General features: G+C 42.0%; 1 protein-coding gene across 10 annotated transcripts in view; it reads left to right on the top strand.

Annotated features, from left to right (window-relative positions):
* KATNAL1 (katanin catalytic subunit A1 like 1) overlaps positions 1 to 18,026 on the top strand; it is a 46,619-nt gene that overhangs the window by 8,239 nt on the left and 20,354 nt on the right. For 7 of the 10 annotated variants that reach the window (XM_071804626.1, XM_071804620.1, XM_071804612.1 and 4 more), the window contains 4 exons: positions 1,394 to 1,453; positions 2,378 to 2,553; positions 11,068 to 11,228; positions 12,889 to 13,087. In XM_071804626.1, the coding sequence (XP_071660727.1) occupies positions 2,392 to 2,553; positions 11,068 to 11,228; positions 12,889 to 13,087 (522 nt within the window). In that variant the 5' untranslated portion in view covers positions 1,394 to 1,453; positions 2,378 to 2,391. The remainder of the gene's footprint in view (positions 1 to 1,393; positions 1,454 to 2,377; positions 2,554 to 11,067; positions 11,229 to 12,888; positions 13,088 to 18,026) is intronic. The other 3 variants (XM_071804629.1, XM_065830162.2, XM_071804621.1) reach the window with 2 other exon arrangements.

The following is an 18,026-nucleotide window of genomic DNA, read 5'->3' as shown; positions in this document are numbered from 1 at the left end:
CACCACTTTCCCTGTGTGCTCCAGGCTTCAGTGCTTGTTGATGTTTAGAAGCTCCTCAGCATGATGCATCGGGCATCAAGCTCTTGCTTAAGCTTCAGTGTCACCAGCGCAACGCCAGAAGCCCCCAGGCTCTTGGAGGAAATGGGTGTCTCTCGTTTGGTTTCCTCCTGCAGTTTTAAGACCATGTAGATTTGTCTGTCTCTCGCTTCCCAGCTCCCTGCACTAACCACTCTTGGGAAGTGGGCATGTGTTTGCGTGGCTGCCGTGTTTTGCCTCCTGCCCTGGGCTGGCCCAGCTGCCACCCCAGAGGAGCAGGTTGTCTCCACCCCAGAGGAGCAGGTTGTCTCCTCCGGTGAGTGGGCCACTCTTCTGGGCCTCACAGGAGCTAGATGTGTCAGCCCTCATAAGGTAAAAGACAGCTAAACATATGCCTGTAGGGTGGGAACTGGCTGTAATAAACAGATACAAGAGATTGCTAAAGTCAGTGCATGTTCTGTTTAATAATATAGATTTCTAGGAATTGAATGCAGCAATTCCTGGGAAATGTTTCATTTATGCTCTGCTTTTTGCTACATGCAGAGAAATCTTCCAAAGATTTGTATACTGTTTTTCTTACAGGGACAAGCTGGTTGTGTAGCAGATCCTAACCTGGATGTGTTTGAAGACGGGGCAGCAGATTCTGCCCCAATGCCTCTTGCTGCACTCAGTGGAGGGCCAGCCCTGGGGCAGCAGCATGCTCTTGCCACCAAAGCCTTCAGCGACGTAGAAGCTGAGTGACCTGTGGTCGTGAGGTTCACAGGTTTCCAGGTTTCCATGGCTTAGCTGTGGGGAGCAGGAGAGAAGGGATGGTGGAGCAGGCCTGGTGTGCAGCTGCGGGCAGCGGTGAAGACCATTGGTTTGGCACCACTGAGAGGCAAAGTGTTTGCCATAGGCAGCATTCAGGGAGGGCAGTATGAAGGTCATATGGATATATGTTTAGCTTCTTGTTGTCAGAGGTTTGAATTTTGCTAAGCACAAGGGATACATCCTCCTTAATGCCATCTTGATCTTGTCTTGCCTGCTCTGTAAAACTTCTAACATTTTTATAACCCGCTAGGATGTAAACGGTTGTTTCTCCCTGTTCTGGCTTCTCTCTGCTGCCACCTGCTCCCCCTGCGTGCGCCCTTGTGTCAGGGGCTGTCTGCAGCTGTGCAGCCCCAACCCTGCGCTGTGCCCTGACCCTCGCCGGCTATCTGGATCCCTCTTGCCCTGTTTCTTGTCCACCACCTTGTTCTTGCCAAAGCCTCGATGCAGCTGGAGGTCAACCCTCCTGAGCTGGCCTCCTCCCCCTAGGTCAATGCAGCTCTCTGCATTGCGTAGCTATGAGTCGTAATTTTTTATTTTTAATTTCCAGAGGGACCCTCCCATCCTGAGTCAGAGGACAAAGGAAAGGAACTGATGCTCTTTTTTTGTGGTAAGGACCTAGACTTTGGGTCATGTGGGATGCAGACAAGGGGGCAGGCACTGCTTCAGTCTTGAACCTTAAATACAAACCTAAATGTACAACATAGCTTACTTTTGAATGTGTGGTTTAATATTGCTTTCTTGAATGGTTACTGGGAAAAGGTGGACTGTGAGTTTACCTTGAAGTCATGCTGCAATTTACTACTTGTATGAAAAAGTTAGTAAAATCTGTAAATCTTAAATTGTTTTGAGGACTAGGAGAAGGTTGTACTTTGGGAATCACTGTTTTAAGAAATCTTAAATTTCAATTGCTAACTCTGCCATAAATCCCAAAGTGACATGTTAAATTTGATGAAAAAATCCAAGTCAGCATGTAGATGTTAGAATACTGTGAAAGAATATTTAAACAGAATGAGGCTCTCAACTTTGTCTATATTAGAGCTGTCATTCAACCGTATCATAATCTCATTAGGGTGAGGGCTCTTGAAAGTGCTAAGTGCAGACTTCCCTGATGTTGGTTGGCACATTTAGGCACGTATGTAATACAACAGTATAAAAAGCAATTTAATGCCTCGTGTGATTTGTGATTCACGGGTTGATGGCTGCTAATATATTGTGGTGATCTACAAATTAAAGATTGGCTTGTTAGGTTCAGTGTGGGCAGGGTATTTAATTTTCTTGCACTAATTTAACAAGATTGGGGCCAAAGGCAGCAAACCGGTGTTTTTTATCACTATAAAAGATTTATGATTCATGATATCAAACCTTAGGCTAGTAAAGAGATACTTCAGAGCTAAATGCTTGAAAAAGAGGGGGACGGGAGGTGGAAAGACACAATTCAACTATGAGAGAACAAACAAAACTGAAGTATTGCAGTCTGCATTATTCTACAGCATGTAAAATTCATTTTTCTGATGATTATGTTCTCTTTTAGATTTCTGAGTGAAGATGAATTTAGCAGAGATTTGTGATAATGCCAAAAAAGGAAGAGAATATGCACTCCTTGGGAATTATGACTCTTCTATGGTATATTACCAGGGTGTCATCCAACAAATCCAGAGACACTGCCAGTCGATCAGAGATCCAGCAATTAAGGGCAAATGGCAACAGGTAGGGTGAAATAAGTTTGCCTTTATTCTGTTACTTGATTTTTGAAAAACAGACTATACTTCCCAAACCTTTTAAGATGTAGAGGATGTATATTGCAGCTAAATTCACAACATTTCTTTCACAATATTTTGTTGATGTTTATGGGGAAATAGTTTTAGTGACATATTTAAAAGGAATTATTTTCTTCTAATTGAATCATTTTTTTATTGTTTTCACTTAGGATCTTTTGTTGATCACAGGTCTGCTTGTGTGTGATCGCATACCTTGGAAAAACTAGTTTGCTGAGTACTTCTTTTTGCTGTTTTATCTTCTGGCTATCTGATTTCCTGTAAACTAAGATGTGAGTGGATGAGTTAGAATCATTACAACAGTTGTCTGAGTAGCAGTTAATTATAATGCTACAGTGTGCGAATTTGGATCAGGTTTCTAAAACTCTAAGTAATACTCTTAGCCTGGTTTTTGCACACATGCGTCACCTTGCTAAGCAGAGAACTGCTGAAGCCAAGGGAGTAATGTAAGAACTCTCTTTAGCAAGTTCAGTATTTAAGTCTTCCTTACATTTTGTGGTTCCATTTTTTGTTGTACAAAATGTGTTCCGTTTAAAAAAAATTGGATGATAAACATATAAAGGTGTGTTCCAGAATAAAGAATTTATGTTGTATAAATATTACTTTTTGAAAGAAGAACATAGGTCCTATAAAAGATACAGTATTGCAGTAAGTAGTTGAAGAGATGTTTTCAAGAAGAGTTTTTCTAAATGTTTTGTGTTTAAATGATGTTACTTAAATATAAAAACAAATTTTTCCTTTTTATTGCAGCAGGTGCTTTGGTTATGGTTTTGTGCTCGAATCATCTGACATTAACATTTATGTACTGATAGCTACAACCCTGTTAGCAATCATTTTGTAATGACAGTACTATTTATAGGCATTTATCACAGAATTGTAAAAGTCTGTCTGCTTATTAAGAGCTTGTCTGCAAAGCATGTGTGTGCACAAGCAGGAGCAGTAGTGCCTTGCTTTGTGGTGCTGTAATAAGCTGAATGTTGTACAGGAGACAGTCACATTCAAGTGTTTGCATTCAAGCGCTTTCCCACACCGGGGCATGCTGATACGAGGTGTTCATGGCCCGTGCGTGTCCTTGGTTCCTGCCGAACGTGTAGCTGACATGATGGTAGAGTATGAGTCTCTCCTTGTTGTCCAGTTGCATCACTGCACTCCCTTCACTTCTAGTGCTTAGTGTTCCCTCCAATGATACTGATTCTTCAATTCAACTTTTTAACAACTCTTATTTTGAGAAGATTACTTCAAGTCTGGTGGTGTTGTGTGGTGGTTGAACCGCTTCAGAGAAGCCTGTGCACTATGGAATGTGTTCTGTACATTGGAGACACACCTCAAGTAAAAAAGGACCATTAACACAGTTTCAAGGATTATTCTCTGGGGAAGGCAGCTGGCTCCTTAGCAGAGGATCCAAAGTTGGCACCTTCTCAGAAATTATCCCTTCTAGGTAAAAACAGAATGGCCCTTGACAGTGTCGCATAAATGCTTTAGAGAACTGTCCCCAGAAAGATCAGCAGCAGGTGGGGTAGTGTCTGTCATGCTGCGTGCTCATGTTAATTCTGAAACTTCCCAACACAGCGGTGGCAGATGAGCTTTGTCAGAATATAGCTTTGCGATTACTGGTGCCAGTCTCAGCTCAGGGGCAAACACCAAAACGTAATAAGCGTGGTTAAAAAAAAATACGTGCTTCATCCCCAGGCTGTTTGCCTTCTCATTCATTTATGGGACTACCTGTAGCACTGGGAACAAAATGGTACTGCCCTGAGAGCAAATGATGCAGCCCTGGAACCACTAGCTTTTCCATACCTGCACCTAAATGTTTTGGTGAGATGCATAGAGATAGACCTGCTTTCTTACCCACTCTTGTGCCTTCTCACTCCCTGAGACAGACTAAGAGGGAGTGTGATGATCTGGATGTTGGCACTGCTTTTCAGCTCCAACAGCGCCTACATATAAACTGTCAGTCACATTCAGTAGCTGTCTGCACTCATGTGCAGAAGCAAAAGGTTCCCATACCCAGATGCTTCCTGCAAGTGGCACCAGAAGCAAAGCAACCCTTAGGTCATGGTAAAGTGGATGAATGCAATTGATTTTTACCTGAAACTGTCTCCTCTGGAGTATGGAACTAGCCTGTTCTTTAGGTTCTTCGGTTTCTCCATCCTCTGAGGAGTCTGAGGAGGATAATACCACTGGTACCTTTTGGAGGTGGACTTCTGCAATCTCTAGCAGACACTGGGTACATAGAGCTTTTACTGTTAGGAGCAGTCCACAGTGCGAATGTCCATGTAGATAAGTACTTGAAGGAGAACACTGATACTTAAACCAGTTCTTCTCTGAGATGTACTGTCTGCATGCACATTTCACAACCTGGAACCTCCTGGAGTATTCCTGGGACGCTGACGCTGAGTGGATCTGGCTGTATGAAGTGTGCCCTTCCTTTCTGTAGGTTTGTGCACAGCACACGAAGAGGGTGTTTGTCCTACTGGGACTTTGAGGCAGTGAACTCAGTTTCAGGTATTTGCATACATGTTCCCTCATAAAATTGGAATGTTCAAATGGGTAACATCTCAAATAGTTACAGCCATGGCTCTGCAGTTGACCAACTCACACCTGTTACATGAACCTTTGTTCTCCCTATGTGGTCACTTCTCTACGGTGGGTGCTCCATCCCGAATAGGTACCTCATACTAGGTGGATCTGTTTTGCTGCCTTTCCTACTACATGGGATTTTTCCAGCAGTTCATTGAGTGATGTAGAGCAGAGGTGAACCAGAAATAGTTCAGATTTTGGGTCAGACTCCCAAACACTCTTGACCTACCTCTCTTTGCTTAGGTGTCGTTGTTTTCAAATTTTTGCAGGTTGGTCTGGACAGCATGATATTCTGTGCAAGTATCTGGTGGCTTGTATTTCATGTGGCACAGTCAGGCAGCTTCAGCTTTGCAACTGGGCACCCTGATTTCAAGGGTTCCTTGTGCTTGGTACTGAGAGGATAATTAGGAGAAGGAGGAAAGGGAACATGTATCATCTGCTCACCTGGAACAACTGATTGGCTTGCTTCCACTTGATGCAGTACTGCTTCTGGGACTTCAAAATCAGCACTGGCTGGGGGACACGGATTGTGTTATTAACCTGGGACAACCTGCAGAACTTCAAAAGGGCAAAAGATGCATCTTGGAGGGCCCACCAAAGCAGTGCTGTGACAACATACAAATTCCTGTGACCCTTTGGAAAAGTCATTGATTGTCTGGTAATTAGCTTGGCTCAGGGATATCAAGTGGTGACCTGCTGTTGAGACCCTAATTTGTTTTGCTTCCAAGGAGTTCACAGCTTTCTCTTGGGTGGCTGAGTGTAGCTCCCTTCTTCTCCTCACTCCTAGGCCCCTAAGCTTATTGGACAAATAAGAAGTTACTTCTCTTTTGTGCTTTGAGGTTTGGCTGACTTGTAGCCATATTCATCCATGTAAATGCAGGCTGGGACTGGAAAGATTCAAAATCAGAAGCAACTAATCTTTTTTTCTACTTAACAACAATAAAAGGTACATTTACTCTCTTGACTGCCACTGTGAACTTTACTTGTGTTGACATTCCCTCTGCTTATTCTGAGATAGTTTCTTGGCTGCTGCAGTCTTTTTACTAGACAGCTGGCTTGTAGGAAAGAGCTGCTTCAGTGACAGTTCAGCAGCTGCAGAATGACAGCAGAGCGTGCCCCCAGGAGATAGTACTGGCTTACGACACGGCCAGCGGCTGTCGAGCAAAACCTGCTGCATGTTACAACCGTGTGCTCTGCGTTGTGCAATATTGGAGAGCACAGGAGCCTCAGCAGGGGCTGGGGCAGGAGTTCAACAATTCTCAGAACATTTGGAGCAGCCTGCAAGGCACCCTTACCAACCACAGTCACAGGAGCAGGTGATTAGTTGCACTGTGTTTGTGCTTAAAGAATAAAGGATGATTTAAAAAAAATGAAACACAATTCAGTCAGTCTGTGCGTATGTTGGTTTTGCTTCATACCTGTTTTATTAGCACTTCATTAGGCTACTTCATGCATATTCTGCAGGTAACTAATGAAGAACTGTGGTTACAGGAACTATACTTTGACTGCATGGGATCAGACTTGGTTATAGGAAATCTATTTGGGGTATGGTTTAGGGAATCATTATTTTTAAAATGGTGCTTGTTGAATAACTAACACTAATTGCAGGCAGTAATTTCAGGTTTGGAAAACGCTTTTATAGAAATGTCACTGGTTTTGTTCCTGCAAGACATAATTAAAAAAACTCCACACTTTATTTGTATTTACCAAGGTACTAATACCCATACTTATTGTTCTGGGAAGTGATGTAGAAGTACAAGCTCTAGCATAGCACAGAAGAGCCGGTGATGCCAAAGGTACAACAGTTACCAGATTGTGAAATTCAGAGAAAGTCCCTGAAATGTCTTTTGGAAATACTGCTAAGAAAGAGTGAACTCAACTCTTGGTCGCTGTGTTTTATATCCATATGTTAGGATGTGTTTTCTGCTTGGTTACTGTAAATCCTTAGGGCTGAAATGTCCAAACAAAGCCGTGGGGCCACATCCTGGGCTGAAAGGCTTCTTATTGGGCTTTCTGACTTCATCGAATGCCCACGATGCTGCTTCTGTGGAGGAAGTGACATGGCTGGTGTGCCAGAGCGTGGCTCTGGGGAGCAGGCACTTTCACACAGTAGCTGAACCCAGTTCACATCCCACCGTGCCCAGAGGGGCCGAGCTCTTCCCCACCTGGTCTTCACTCCAGCTGTACCAGCTTCTCTCCCTCCTCTGCCCCTTGCATTCTTTGTTCTGGGGTTCACCTTATCACAGGGGAGCGAGCCAGTGCAGCTTGCTAGCCCAGCAAAAGTGTCCTTTATTTTCTTATTGCCCTCCTAGACTAGTTTTCTGCTACTTCACCAAGCTGGGTTACTGTATTGAAATGCCAGAACTGAATCCAGAAGAGCAGTGGCAAAGTGTGGTTGGGGAGAAAAAGTGAGAAGTGACATCTTCCTATTTGGCAGTGATGAGCAGCTAACTTGGCCCGTGCTATTTCCTGAAACTGCTTAAGCATGAATAACCTAAAATCTTTTTTCAGGTTCTCTGGAGCCCCCTGAAGGCTCTGGCACCCAAGGGAAGGGTGTGACAGGGGGCAAAGAGACTGGGTGAGTCCAGATCAGGGATTTTCCTGCTTGCAGCTTTCTGAGGTGGCTTCAGAGTAGTGCTGATCACTCAGAGGCAGTGCTCAGTCACCTCTCTAATTACGGCACAACCCTTCTTGGCTCGCATCTGCATCAGTTTGTCAGCTGCAATAAACTCTTTCTGTACCTTTTTAATCCGACTTGGTTTCTTTAAGGCCTCTAGGAATTTCACAGCCTGTTTCCCTTTGTAGTCCTGTTGTTTGAGTACATTGGGTGTTTTTTGTTGGTTGGTTTCCCAGGTGCTGACTAAGCAGTAAGGGTGTGTATTTCAGAGTTTCGTTTGCTCAGGTCTGCATAAGAGATGGCCAGAAGTTGTTTGTTTTCAGGTTCCAAGGCATCGAAGGCTCACTTTCTCTAAGTTTTCAGATACCATCCTCCTTGCTTGTCCACAAAGCTGAATGACAACACTCCAGCCCTCAGCACTAGCAAGTTGTTTTCCACCAACTTTTCCGCATGTGTTGGAAGGCTGATAGGACGAATCCTGTCTGTATTCCTGGAGCACTGGGGTAGGAAGCGGCTGTCTCTGGTGGAGCGGTGCCCTGAACGATTTATGCTCCATCATTCCTTTGTACCTCACTGCAGCTGTTTGGCTGGATTTACTTTTGGACAGGAGGGATGTGTGTTAGACAGTTTGAAGGAACCAAGTTAGTGATCAATCACATTTGTAACTCAGCTGGAAGTTCTTGCACTGGGAGATGTGTCTGCTGATTGTGTGATGAAAAAGCAAAGAGAGCAAAGCAGGGCAGGACCAATCCTGCCTGAGCTGGAAGTCCTGTGTCTTCAGAAGAACAGAGCTACCCCATCTGGAATGAGCAAGAAGTGTCTTGTGAAATTATGAAGTTCTTCCCATCCCTAATCCTCCTTTTGTACAGATGCACATAGAACTTCTGGTGAAGTAAATGCAGTGTTGCAAGAACTGTGTAGGGACTTGGGGATTTACCCTTCACTTTGCCTCTGTCCTTGCTGGTATCTTGCTGAGGGCAGTCACAGGTATTCTTCTTAAACAGGGTATTAAACCAGAGAATAATTTATTTGTGCTGCTGAAATATCCTAATTTGACCTTGTAGTGGGAAAATTCCTGGAAAATATTACAGAGCAGAATGATACATTGCTGTGTGGTGTACCTGGTAGTATTTTAGGAGAACTGTAGCTTCCAGAAAGAGGTGATGTGTGTTTGTTACTGAAAGCTGTCAATTTAATGATTCATTTTTTTTATACACCATACCTACCAAACAGGTATGTCAGGTAGCGCTTTCTGTCTTGAAGTTGCCCCACCAAAAGTGGGAGGGTGCTGCTGCTGAGTAGGACGCGTGAGGAAGGATGCCATTCTGAGAGGGGAAATGAGAGTTTGAGAGAGAAATGGGATGAGCAGGTGAAAATCAGGCTGGAAGAGGCATACTGCTAAAAATGTCCCGATGAGATGCGTCACTTAGACCTGCCCACCGTGGTGCCTTTCCAAGCACACAGGGAGATGGGGAGATCTCAGGCTCATGGTCACATATTTTCACCAGTAAACACCAGCAGGAAGAACAGTCACAAGGTGTGATGCTGTTTAGTACTAGTTCCCTGATTTGCTGCTGTTATAACCTCAGCAGACAGGCTGGATTTGCAGACCTCCATTCTCCTGATCTCTCCATTGCTCAGAATCTGTACAGCAAAGAGAGTCTGGATTGCAGGCAACATCATTGACATCTGCTGATACTGTCCTCGGTTGTCTTCCTCTGTTTGCTACAAAGTGAAGCCTGGTTGCAGCTTTCCCAGGCAACGTTTTTCCCAGCATTTTTTCACGTGGACGCATGACAGGAACACAGTTGGGTGCCTGGTGTCTCTCCTTGGCTTTCTTGTAAGCTGGCTTCAGATCCTGGCTTTTGATTCAGCCTTGCAGTGTCAGCTAGATGTAGCCTCACTCAGTAGCGTTCCTGGTGGCAGTCTGCAAATACCCTCACTGTAGTGTTACTTCATGAGAGCTTTCAGAGCCTAGGAGCTTTTCCAGTGGATGGAAAAGTTCAGGATGTCTCCGTAGCTCCAAGCTCTGAGCCTGTGAGAAGCAAGATTCATGTTGGCCTAAGGTCATCCTAGCTACAAAGTGCCAATACTGATTTCTAGGTATGCAGAGCAATCTGTGAATTAGTTTTAGCTGTGTACCAACACTTCAGTGAAGAGGTGACATCTGGGTGTTATGACCCTTGAGCAGGAAAAAACCAAACTTAGCATGGAAGTTGATCCCACAAGATGGAAAACATCATTGAGTGATAGGTGAAAGACTGGTAAGATGCAGTACAAGTGCAGTCAGGTGAATCCTGGTGCATCTTACACTAGTGCACTGAAAGTGTGTGCTTCTGAGCAACAATGTACAGTGCAGTTTTTGGCTACTGGTATGTAGTAAGAAGTGTTGACCTTAGCATACACAACTTCAGCTCATAACAAGCCATATCACTTAAAACTTATTAAATTTCTACACAGATCTTATTTTTCTTAGGCTTCATGGTAGAAAATTGAATGAATACTGAGTAAAAAATCTTGAAATTATTGCAGTAGTTCAAATTTCCTGACTAGTGGCAATAGAAACTTTAGGTATAAAATTCAGTTGCATAATTCTGCAACCTGATTTCTTCCTGAGATATAATTTCTTCTCATTTTCATTTCACTTACTTTACTCATCATTTGAACTTCTGCTAGAGGGTGTTAAAGTTCCCGTTTTCTGTTCTAATCTTTCTAATCCACAAAAGAATTGGCTTGTCCTTTGACTGTATGGTGATGTTGTCCTCCTCACAAAGTTAATTTTGTGATATTATATTTTAATGATTTAGCCAGTTTTATAACTAGGACCTTGGAGAGTGTAAACAGATAAGCTCTTTTATGCCAAAATAGTAGCAAATATGTTAAAGATCTGCCAAGATCACCCTTACTACTGTAAAAGTGTGTGTCTATGTGTGCATACACGTCAACATGCACACATAAATCTATGCATCAGCATATGTTATGGAAGAGTGATCCCTCTGTTCGCAATCATGTCTGGTCACAACACTGATAAGCAGGAAGACAAATTCAACAGAGACTCACTTGTTTATGCTGTTGTTAAAGATCTATCGTCAGCCTGATAGGTCTGAATGTAAATGAATGAATGTGAAGGCTTGGGAGTCGTCCCTGCTTTTGAGTGTAGTATATGTTTTGAGGTACTTTCAATGGTTTGAAAAAAAAAAAAGAAGTTAGACTTGTGACAATTTTTAAAAAATGTATGTATTTCTCAAGGTCCGACAAGAATTAGTTGAAGAATATGAACAAGTTAAGAGCATTGTCAACACTTTAGAGAGTTTTAAAATGGATAGACCTGCAGATATCCCTGTATCCTGTCAAGATGAGCCTTTTAGAGATCCCGCTGTTTGGCCCCCTCCTGTTCCAGCTGAACACAGGTAATGAGAGGCTCAAGCGGGGTGGGTGGAATAAAGTTGTGTTGCCATAATTTTATGTTGTTTTTTGAATGCACTTGTAACGTGAAAATCACATTTCATTTAGCCCTTAGTCATTGGTGATAAAGCAGAAATACAATTCATTGGGAAAAAAAAAAGATAGTTAAACTACAGTCAGATTTATTGCTGAAGTTCTAAAGAAAGTCACTCCTTTATTCTGGTAGGAGTGACTAGCTAAGTGCCTGGAACTAGAGTCTGCTGGAGAGGTAAGTGGGTTTTTGGTGACAGTTGCCTTTCTCATGTGCAGGGAGAAAACTTTTCCATTTCAGTTGCAGCAGTTGAATTCATTGATGGCTGAGGAGTCAGGGAAGAGCTGGAACTGAAGGATTTTGAAAGTCATGGTCGTTAAAAATTGCTCCCTAGCTACGGATAACATGACCTGTGTTTAATCCATTGGTTAGTTCTATTGCTAAACATGTTCTGTTATACACGGTGTTTATCTTCGGTAATCACCTTTAAGGTAACTTCAGTTAGCTAATAGTTTTCTCAGATGCTTGTGCATTTTCTGAAATCCCCGCTTTCACCCTAATAGAGCTTGACAACAAATCCAATTTAAAAACAGGAATAACATTTATCATGCCAGCAATTTTCTATTATAACATTACAACAGCAAAGAATTTTAATATGTGATACTCGTGTAAGCAAAGTAAAATGAGAGATCTTGGTCAACAGAAGAAATGCCAAGTTTATTCATAAATTAATGTGCTTTATGATTATCACACAAATGGATCTTCAGTTCTCAAAAAACCCTAAGAATCTAAGTGTAAAATAATGTTAATGCTGATTACTTTTGTGAGTGGTAGAAATGAGAATAAGAATTTATGGTACTGCTGTGTGAAGTACAAGATGTATTTATTCTTGTATCTTTCTTAGAGGTAAAGGCCAAATAGTTCATCCACATTTTTAAGCTGAAATTTGAATCTTGTGCAAATAAGTAAGGAAGATTAGCCACTCTTCTATGCTGTTAAGTTTGATGAAAGTATATACCAAGCAAAATGTAGCAGTTATATCCAACAGTGCATATAAGTAGGTATTCTTTTTAAGTCATATTCCAGGAAGCTGTTTTTGAAGTTAGCAAATTTTGAGTTACTTAAAACAAGAATCAGTAGAAGATTTAATAGGGGACACTAATTAAAGTTGGGTGATGCTCCTGGCTGTGTGTTTTAGTTCTGTATTTCAAGTCCGATCCCTAGAGCAAAATGATTGTGACACCTCATCTTAAAAACAAATTCTGCCTTGTGCCACTTCTGAGTTCTCTTTGACACTGTAGGTGATGCACGCAAGTACAGGTGGTTGCAGTTTGGCTCTGTTTGCTTTTGCTTTGTAGGCAATTTTTACATTTTGACATTTTCACACAGGGGAATGAAGTCAGAGGTAGGAGGACTGTTTTAAAATTCTCTCTCCCCCCTTTGTTTGGTTTTATATATATTTTTTTTTTCCTTACTGTGAGTGTCAGACAGAACCAGAAATATGTTGCTGGATGTGCAGATATAGGGGAGATAAGATTTAGGGGCTTGTCAGCTGTAATAATAATGCACTATGGTAATTAATGAAATATTAGAATGCTTCTTTCTCAATGTTGCTCTTTTTTCACTGTTTTTAGCATGTTTCTGTTGTGGTTGCTTGTTGTTAGGGCTCCACCTCAGATAAAACGTCCCAGCCGAGAAGTGAAGCCTTTGAGGAAAGAATCCCCAGGCCTGCAGCCCCGCGGGCCGGCGGGCAGAGCACACGCGGTGTCCAAGGGCGAGAAGTCTGCGGGCAGCCGCGAAAGGGAATCTCGAGCTAGAGGAAGAGATGACAAGGTAAAGAGTGGGGAAGAATGTGGGGGGAAAGAGTTACGATGCAGCGGGTGGCAACAGGAAGCATTCTTAGTTTTGGTTATTTAATACAGGTAATTATAAGAAACCACAATAATCTGGTGCAAGAAAACTCGGTGCTTTCCTCTTGCCTCATGGACAAAGCATGTATCATGGGGATATTTAGTAATTAAGGAAGCTAAGGAAACCTCTGTAATGTTTACTCTGTCTTTAGAAGACCTTTTTTTGCAAAGGAAGCATGGTGGCCTTTTCCTGAGGTGTTTCTAATTGTCTCGGTTAGACCACGGGCTGGACTCCAAGCTCTTAGTGTAAATCACACATAAAGTCCATTTTCCTACTCTCCCACCCTTTTCTTTTAATAAAAGGATCCAGTTCAGGTCTTTTTTTACAGATTTCCATGAAAAAGTACAAAAGTGAGACCAGTGCCCTTATCTAGACTTCAGTCATTATGAACAGAGTTCCACAGTACCACTGTGTCTGCCATACTATTGTAAAATTTAGGTGTGCCTCGAAATCTAGAACAGTGCTGTAAATGCTCTGATTCTAGCTAAATCTGTGCCAGGTTATCTGAAGTGATATATTTGAAAATGATGTAAAAGAGACCTAGCAAAAGCAAACTCTTAGCAACTTCTTTTTGTTTGTTTGTTTATTAAAAGCCTTTTGTATTTATTATAGTGTTTAGGCAGATGCTTCTTGGAAAGGCTTTGTTTTAAAAACAAAATCAATGAAATACATTAGAATAAGTTTCCTCTGAAGACCCATGAAAAAGAAGAGGCGCTGAAGTGAAACAAAAAGAAACAGTGATTCCCTATCAAGTAGTGATGTCAAAGACAGGACTGCTTTGTGGCTGAAAAAAATGTCTGTGTGTGCAAATTGCTGTTTCTGAGACACTTTAATTTTTAAATTTAAATGTGGAATCAGTGCCAGGAATCCAAGGAACCTGTGGGATAGATGATACCAATCATGAGTGTACTGAGGCGGCTTTACTTTCCTGGCAGGCAGAGATATGAGAAGCCCGTTCCTATGGTGGCACATGCTATTATACAGATCTTGATAGATAAGAAAATATTTAAGCTAGTTTTCTTCCAAATGAATTTGTTTAGTCCCTTCATGGCCTTTTTATTACAGGTTACCTCTTCACAATGCAGAAAGAACTCAAAGATGTGCTTTTTCAATCATAAATTGCCTTTCTGGTACAAAGAAAAAGCATTAAGTAATCCCAGCCCTTGTTGCCATCAGTAGGTAGGGCCAGGCACATTTTCAGCCCTGCCACTGAGTGACTGCAGAGATCAAGTTTAATCATTTTAGAAATCTCTCTACTCTGGATCAGTAAGATTTAAAATAACAAGTATGCATCCTGCAAGCTATACAGAGCTTGCTAAGATCTGTGAAATTATTTACAGCTCTGCCAGCTATACAGGGAATTGGAGTCGTGGTGTGTGACAAGTTCACCACATGTGCTGGTGTGAGGCAGCTTTCAAAGTCTGAGCTCTAATGAGGGTGAACTCTGCTCTCGAAGCTTTCAGGGGATGAGCATTATAGAGCTTTACTATGAGGAGCCCACAATGACATGACTTGTACAATACTAGTCTCTGGGAATAATGTGATTAGCAACACTACTGCTGTCAGATGGAGGAAGAGCCATGAAGGTGTTCCACTTAATATGGTATATTTTAAATGCCACTCTTATCTGAATAAATTGGTCACTAGGTGGCAGAAGGAAAATACGTCTGCTCTTCAAAAAATACCAACACGTGCTCTTGTTTTCGCCTTTGTCTAGGTACCTGGTGATTATTCTACTTTCTTTGTCTGGGGTATATATGCAACAATCACACCAGGTTACAAATTCTCATGATTTTTGCATGGCATCCATTATTTTCTTTTGGAGAAAATTCTGAATGAAAGAGGAAGGAGCCAGGCGTGGGAAGTGAGAATATTTAATGCAACTTTCCATACTTCACACACAGCCGTGAAAATAGGTTTTAACTTCCCTTTCAGTTTTACCCTTTCTGAGTTTGCAAGTGTTTATGTTCTACAGTTTCTGAACTAAAGCTAGAAGGAACTTACCTCTGTAGCCTAGTATGTTGAATCAAACAGGTTCGGTAACTCTTTCACGTTCAGTTAAAAATAACAGGGCAAAACTGAAGCTTCAAATGAGGTAACCAGATACCTCTTATCTCATAATAAATGTTTCAACTCTGTATTTTTTGGGTTTGGATGCCTGGCTAGGATGGATTCCATATCCATTTCTGAAGATATTGGTTGCAGTGTACTAGGTTCTACACTGTCCTGGCTATGATACCACAATACAATATGCCTATTTTGATATATTTCAAGATAAATATAGCTATAGCACCTATGTTTTAGAAATGTTTATCTCACTTTCCACATGGTGCCTTTCACTATTTTTCCTCCCCAGACCATATAATCTTTTATTTCTGACTGTAACCATCTTGGGATAAGGAGTTGTAACCTGCCTATGCCTGTAAAATGACTTTTTGTAGTGCTATATAAAATAATTTTGAACTGCAACCCAGCGGATGGTGTTTATCCTCCTAGCCCTTATATTTATGTGTTCCTTTCTCTAAAATACTGCTTTCAAGTGCTTCTTCCCTCTTAGTTCCACTGGAAATTATTAGGCTTGTTCTCAAGGTATTATACCTTCTACTGGATCACTGCCAAGAATTTAAGCTTCTGTTTAGTCATTCATCTTAAAGAGGCAGCATGAATGCTACCTGTATGTCATCTAGAGACTGCATAATACCATATCTAAGCACTAGAACACTTTTTAGAAGTGCTTTTCAGATTATTTTAGGTTGCCAGTGCATGAGGATGGTAGATATTGCAAAGGATATGAAATAGCCAAGGGCTGTGCTGCCATATCAGTGAATATTAAAATTGATGAAGATATGGCTGAAAAAATTTATTTTTTTTTACTTGATTATTCTGATGTGCATCATCAGAAGCAAAAGCAAGGTAGATTACAGGAATATGGACATGAGATGAGGTAGTCGAATTTAGGTGGAGGCACAGATATCCATGCATTGGGACTGGAAGGCTGTGTAATCTCCATCCAAGAATGCTGAAATAACTGATAGGTGAAACTGCAGGGTTGGGAGCACAGATTTCCAGTAAAATTCATTGTGTCTGCTGTTGTCTCATGTGAATGGTGAGTTGTGTTGACATGCCTGTATTTAGAAAGGGAAAGGAAAAGTGATCCAGGCAATTGGAGTTACTAATTTTACCCCAACAGTGTGTGCAAAGTTTTGCAACAAATTCAGAATGGATACAAAGTGAAAGACTTGGGACTCACTGGAAAATGAAATAAAGTGAAATCTGGTTTCTTAAGCAAAGGAGGTGTCTTCGCTAGCAGTTTCTAGTTAAACTCTTAGAGACAGAAATTCATCTACCTTGATGCCACATGGGAAGCAAGCAGTTAATCTAGCAAATGCATTGTGTAGGACGGTAAGGTGAGGAGGAATTAGGCAGCAAGGGGAATGTAAACAAGTGGTACTGAGAAAGTATCAGTCAACAGGCAAATAATTTATGGATTTCCTCAAGAGTAGAAACTGATTTTTGTTTTATATTTAAATTAACAACCCTGGCACAAAAAAAAAAAAAGAGGCATTTGCTAATTAAATTTGCTGATGACACTGAGCTGGGAAGCACCATTACCAGCAGAGGTGAATGAGGCTGCTGTGCAGGAGGAGTGGGACGGCTGTGCTGGAGCCATGGAAATGGGATAACATTTGGTCCAGAGCAGCAGGCCGTGTGCTTGGAGACTGCAAGAAGAATTTCTGCTGGAAGCTGGAACCTCAGTGGTGGAGAAGAAGAAAGATTTGGACGTATCAGCAGAAATCAGATCAGGCTGAACTTTCACTGGGCACATCACCTCTTCCTGGTGGTGAGAGGAAGTGGTGGCTGCTGGAGTGAGGCACAGCCAGGTGGCACCTTGGGCTTTGGCAGCAAGGGGTGGAGAGGGTATCTGGCAGGTGTCCTTTGGCATCTGAGTGTGTGGGAAGAGCCTGCAGGAGAGCAAGTTGTCTTCAGGACCCAGCACTGGTCATTGTAGTGACCGGGTTTATCCTACGCGATTGATCTGTTTGAGGTTGAGCGTAAGGTCAGAGTCTGATACACCCATGGAAATGGATGTAAATGAAGTCTCAGGCCTAGTTTGTTGAGGTGTTACCAGCAGAGAGGAGAGATACCCATGCCATTGTAGGAGGCCCTGGTGAGACAGCAGCTGGAGTATTTTGCTTGCTTTTCTACAACAGTGCTCAAGAAAGATGTGTTAATATTAGAATATTCTAGATATATTATAGATGTGTTAATATTAGAAGGGAGGAGGAAAAAAGGGTTGCCAAAGTGAACAGGTAATTGTATTCAGCTTGTGTTCCAAGAGCAGGCTTTGTTTGGTAAATGAAGGCAGAGCACACACATGTTGCAAGTACATCAGGGTGGTGGACAGATTGAGAATGGCTGAAACTAATGCACAAACTCAGTAAGAGTAAAAATACATTCATTTTGGAAAGGTTTTTGTTCTAGTGGGTCAGTGCAGGTCTGACAGCTCTTCCTGATGGAAAGCCCAGAAAAGTTTGAAATTTAATTTTTAAGTCAGAACTTGGTTAGCTGAGGAGGAAGTTATGTGACGGGATTGCCAAGGGAACTTGGTCCGAGCAGTCTCTTGCAGTCCTGTGCACCTCTGTCTGTTGGCATATGTTCTTAGAGAGAAGCCATTGCGGCAGCTTTATTTAAAGCTGTTCTGGGAAAATACTACCACAAGAAGAAATGAGGATACAACTGGAAAAATTACACTTATTTCTGCCGCTTGGCTTCAGGTGACAATTTTTTTTTTTTTTTTCTAGTGTCCCCTCACCTGCTGACTAAGGACTGCACATTGGGCCAATTTGGGACCCACATTAGT

Source organism: Patagioenas fasciata, chromosome 1, assembly GCF_037038585.1.
Source record: "Patagioenas fasciata isolate bPatFas1 chromosome 1, bPatFas1.hap1, whole genome shotgun sequence".
NCBI lineage: Eukaryota > Metazoa > Chordata > Aves > Columbiformes > Columbidae > Patagioenas > Patagioenas fasciata.
Note: the sequence above shows the minus strand (reverse complement) of the source record. Positions and strands in the feature narration are given on the sequence as shown.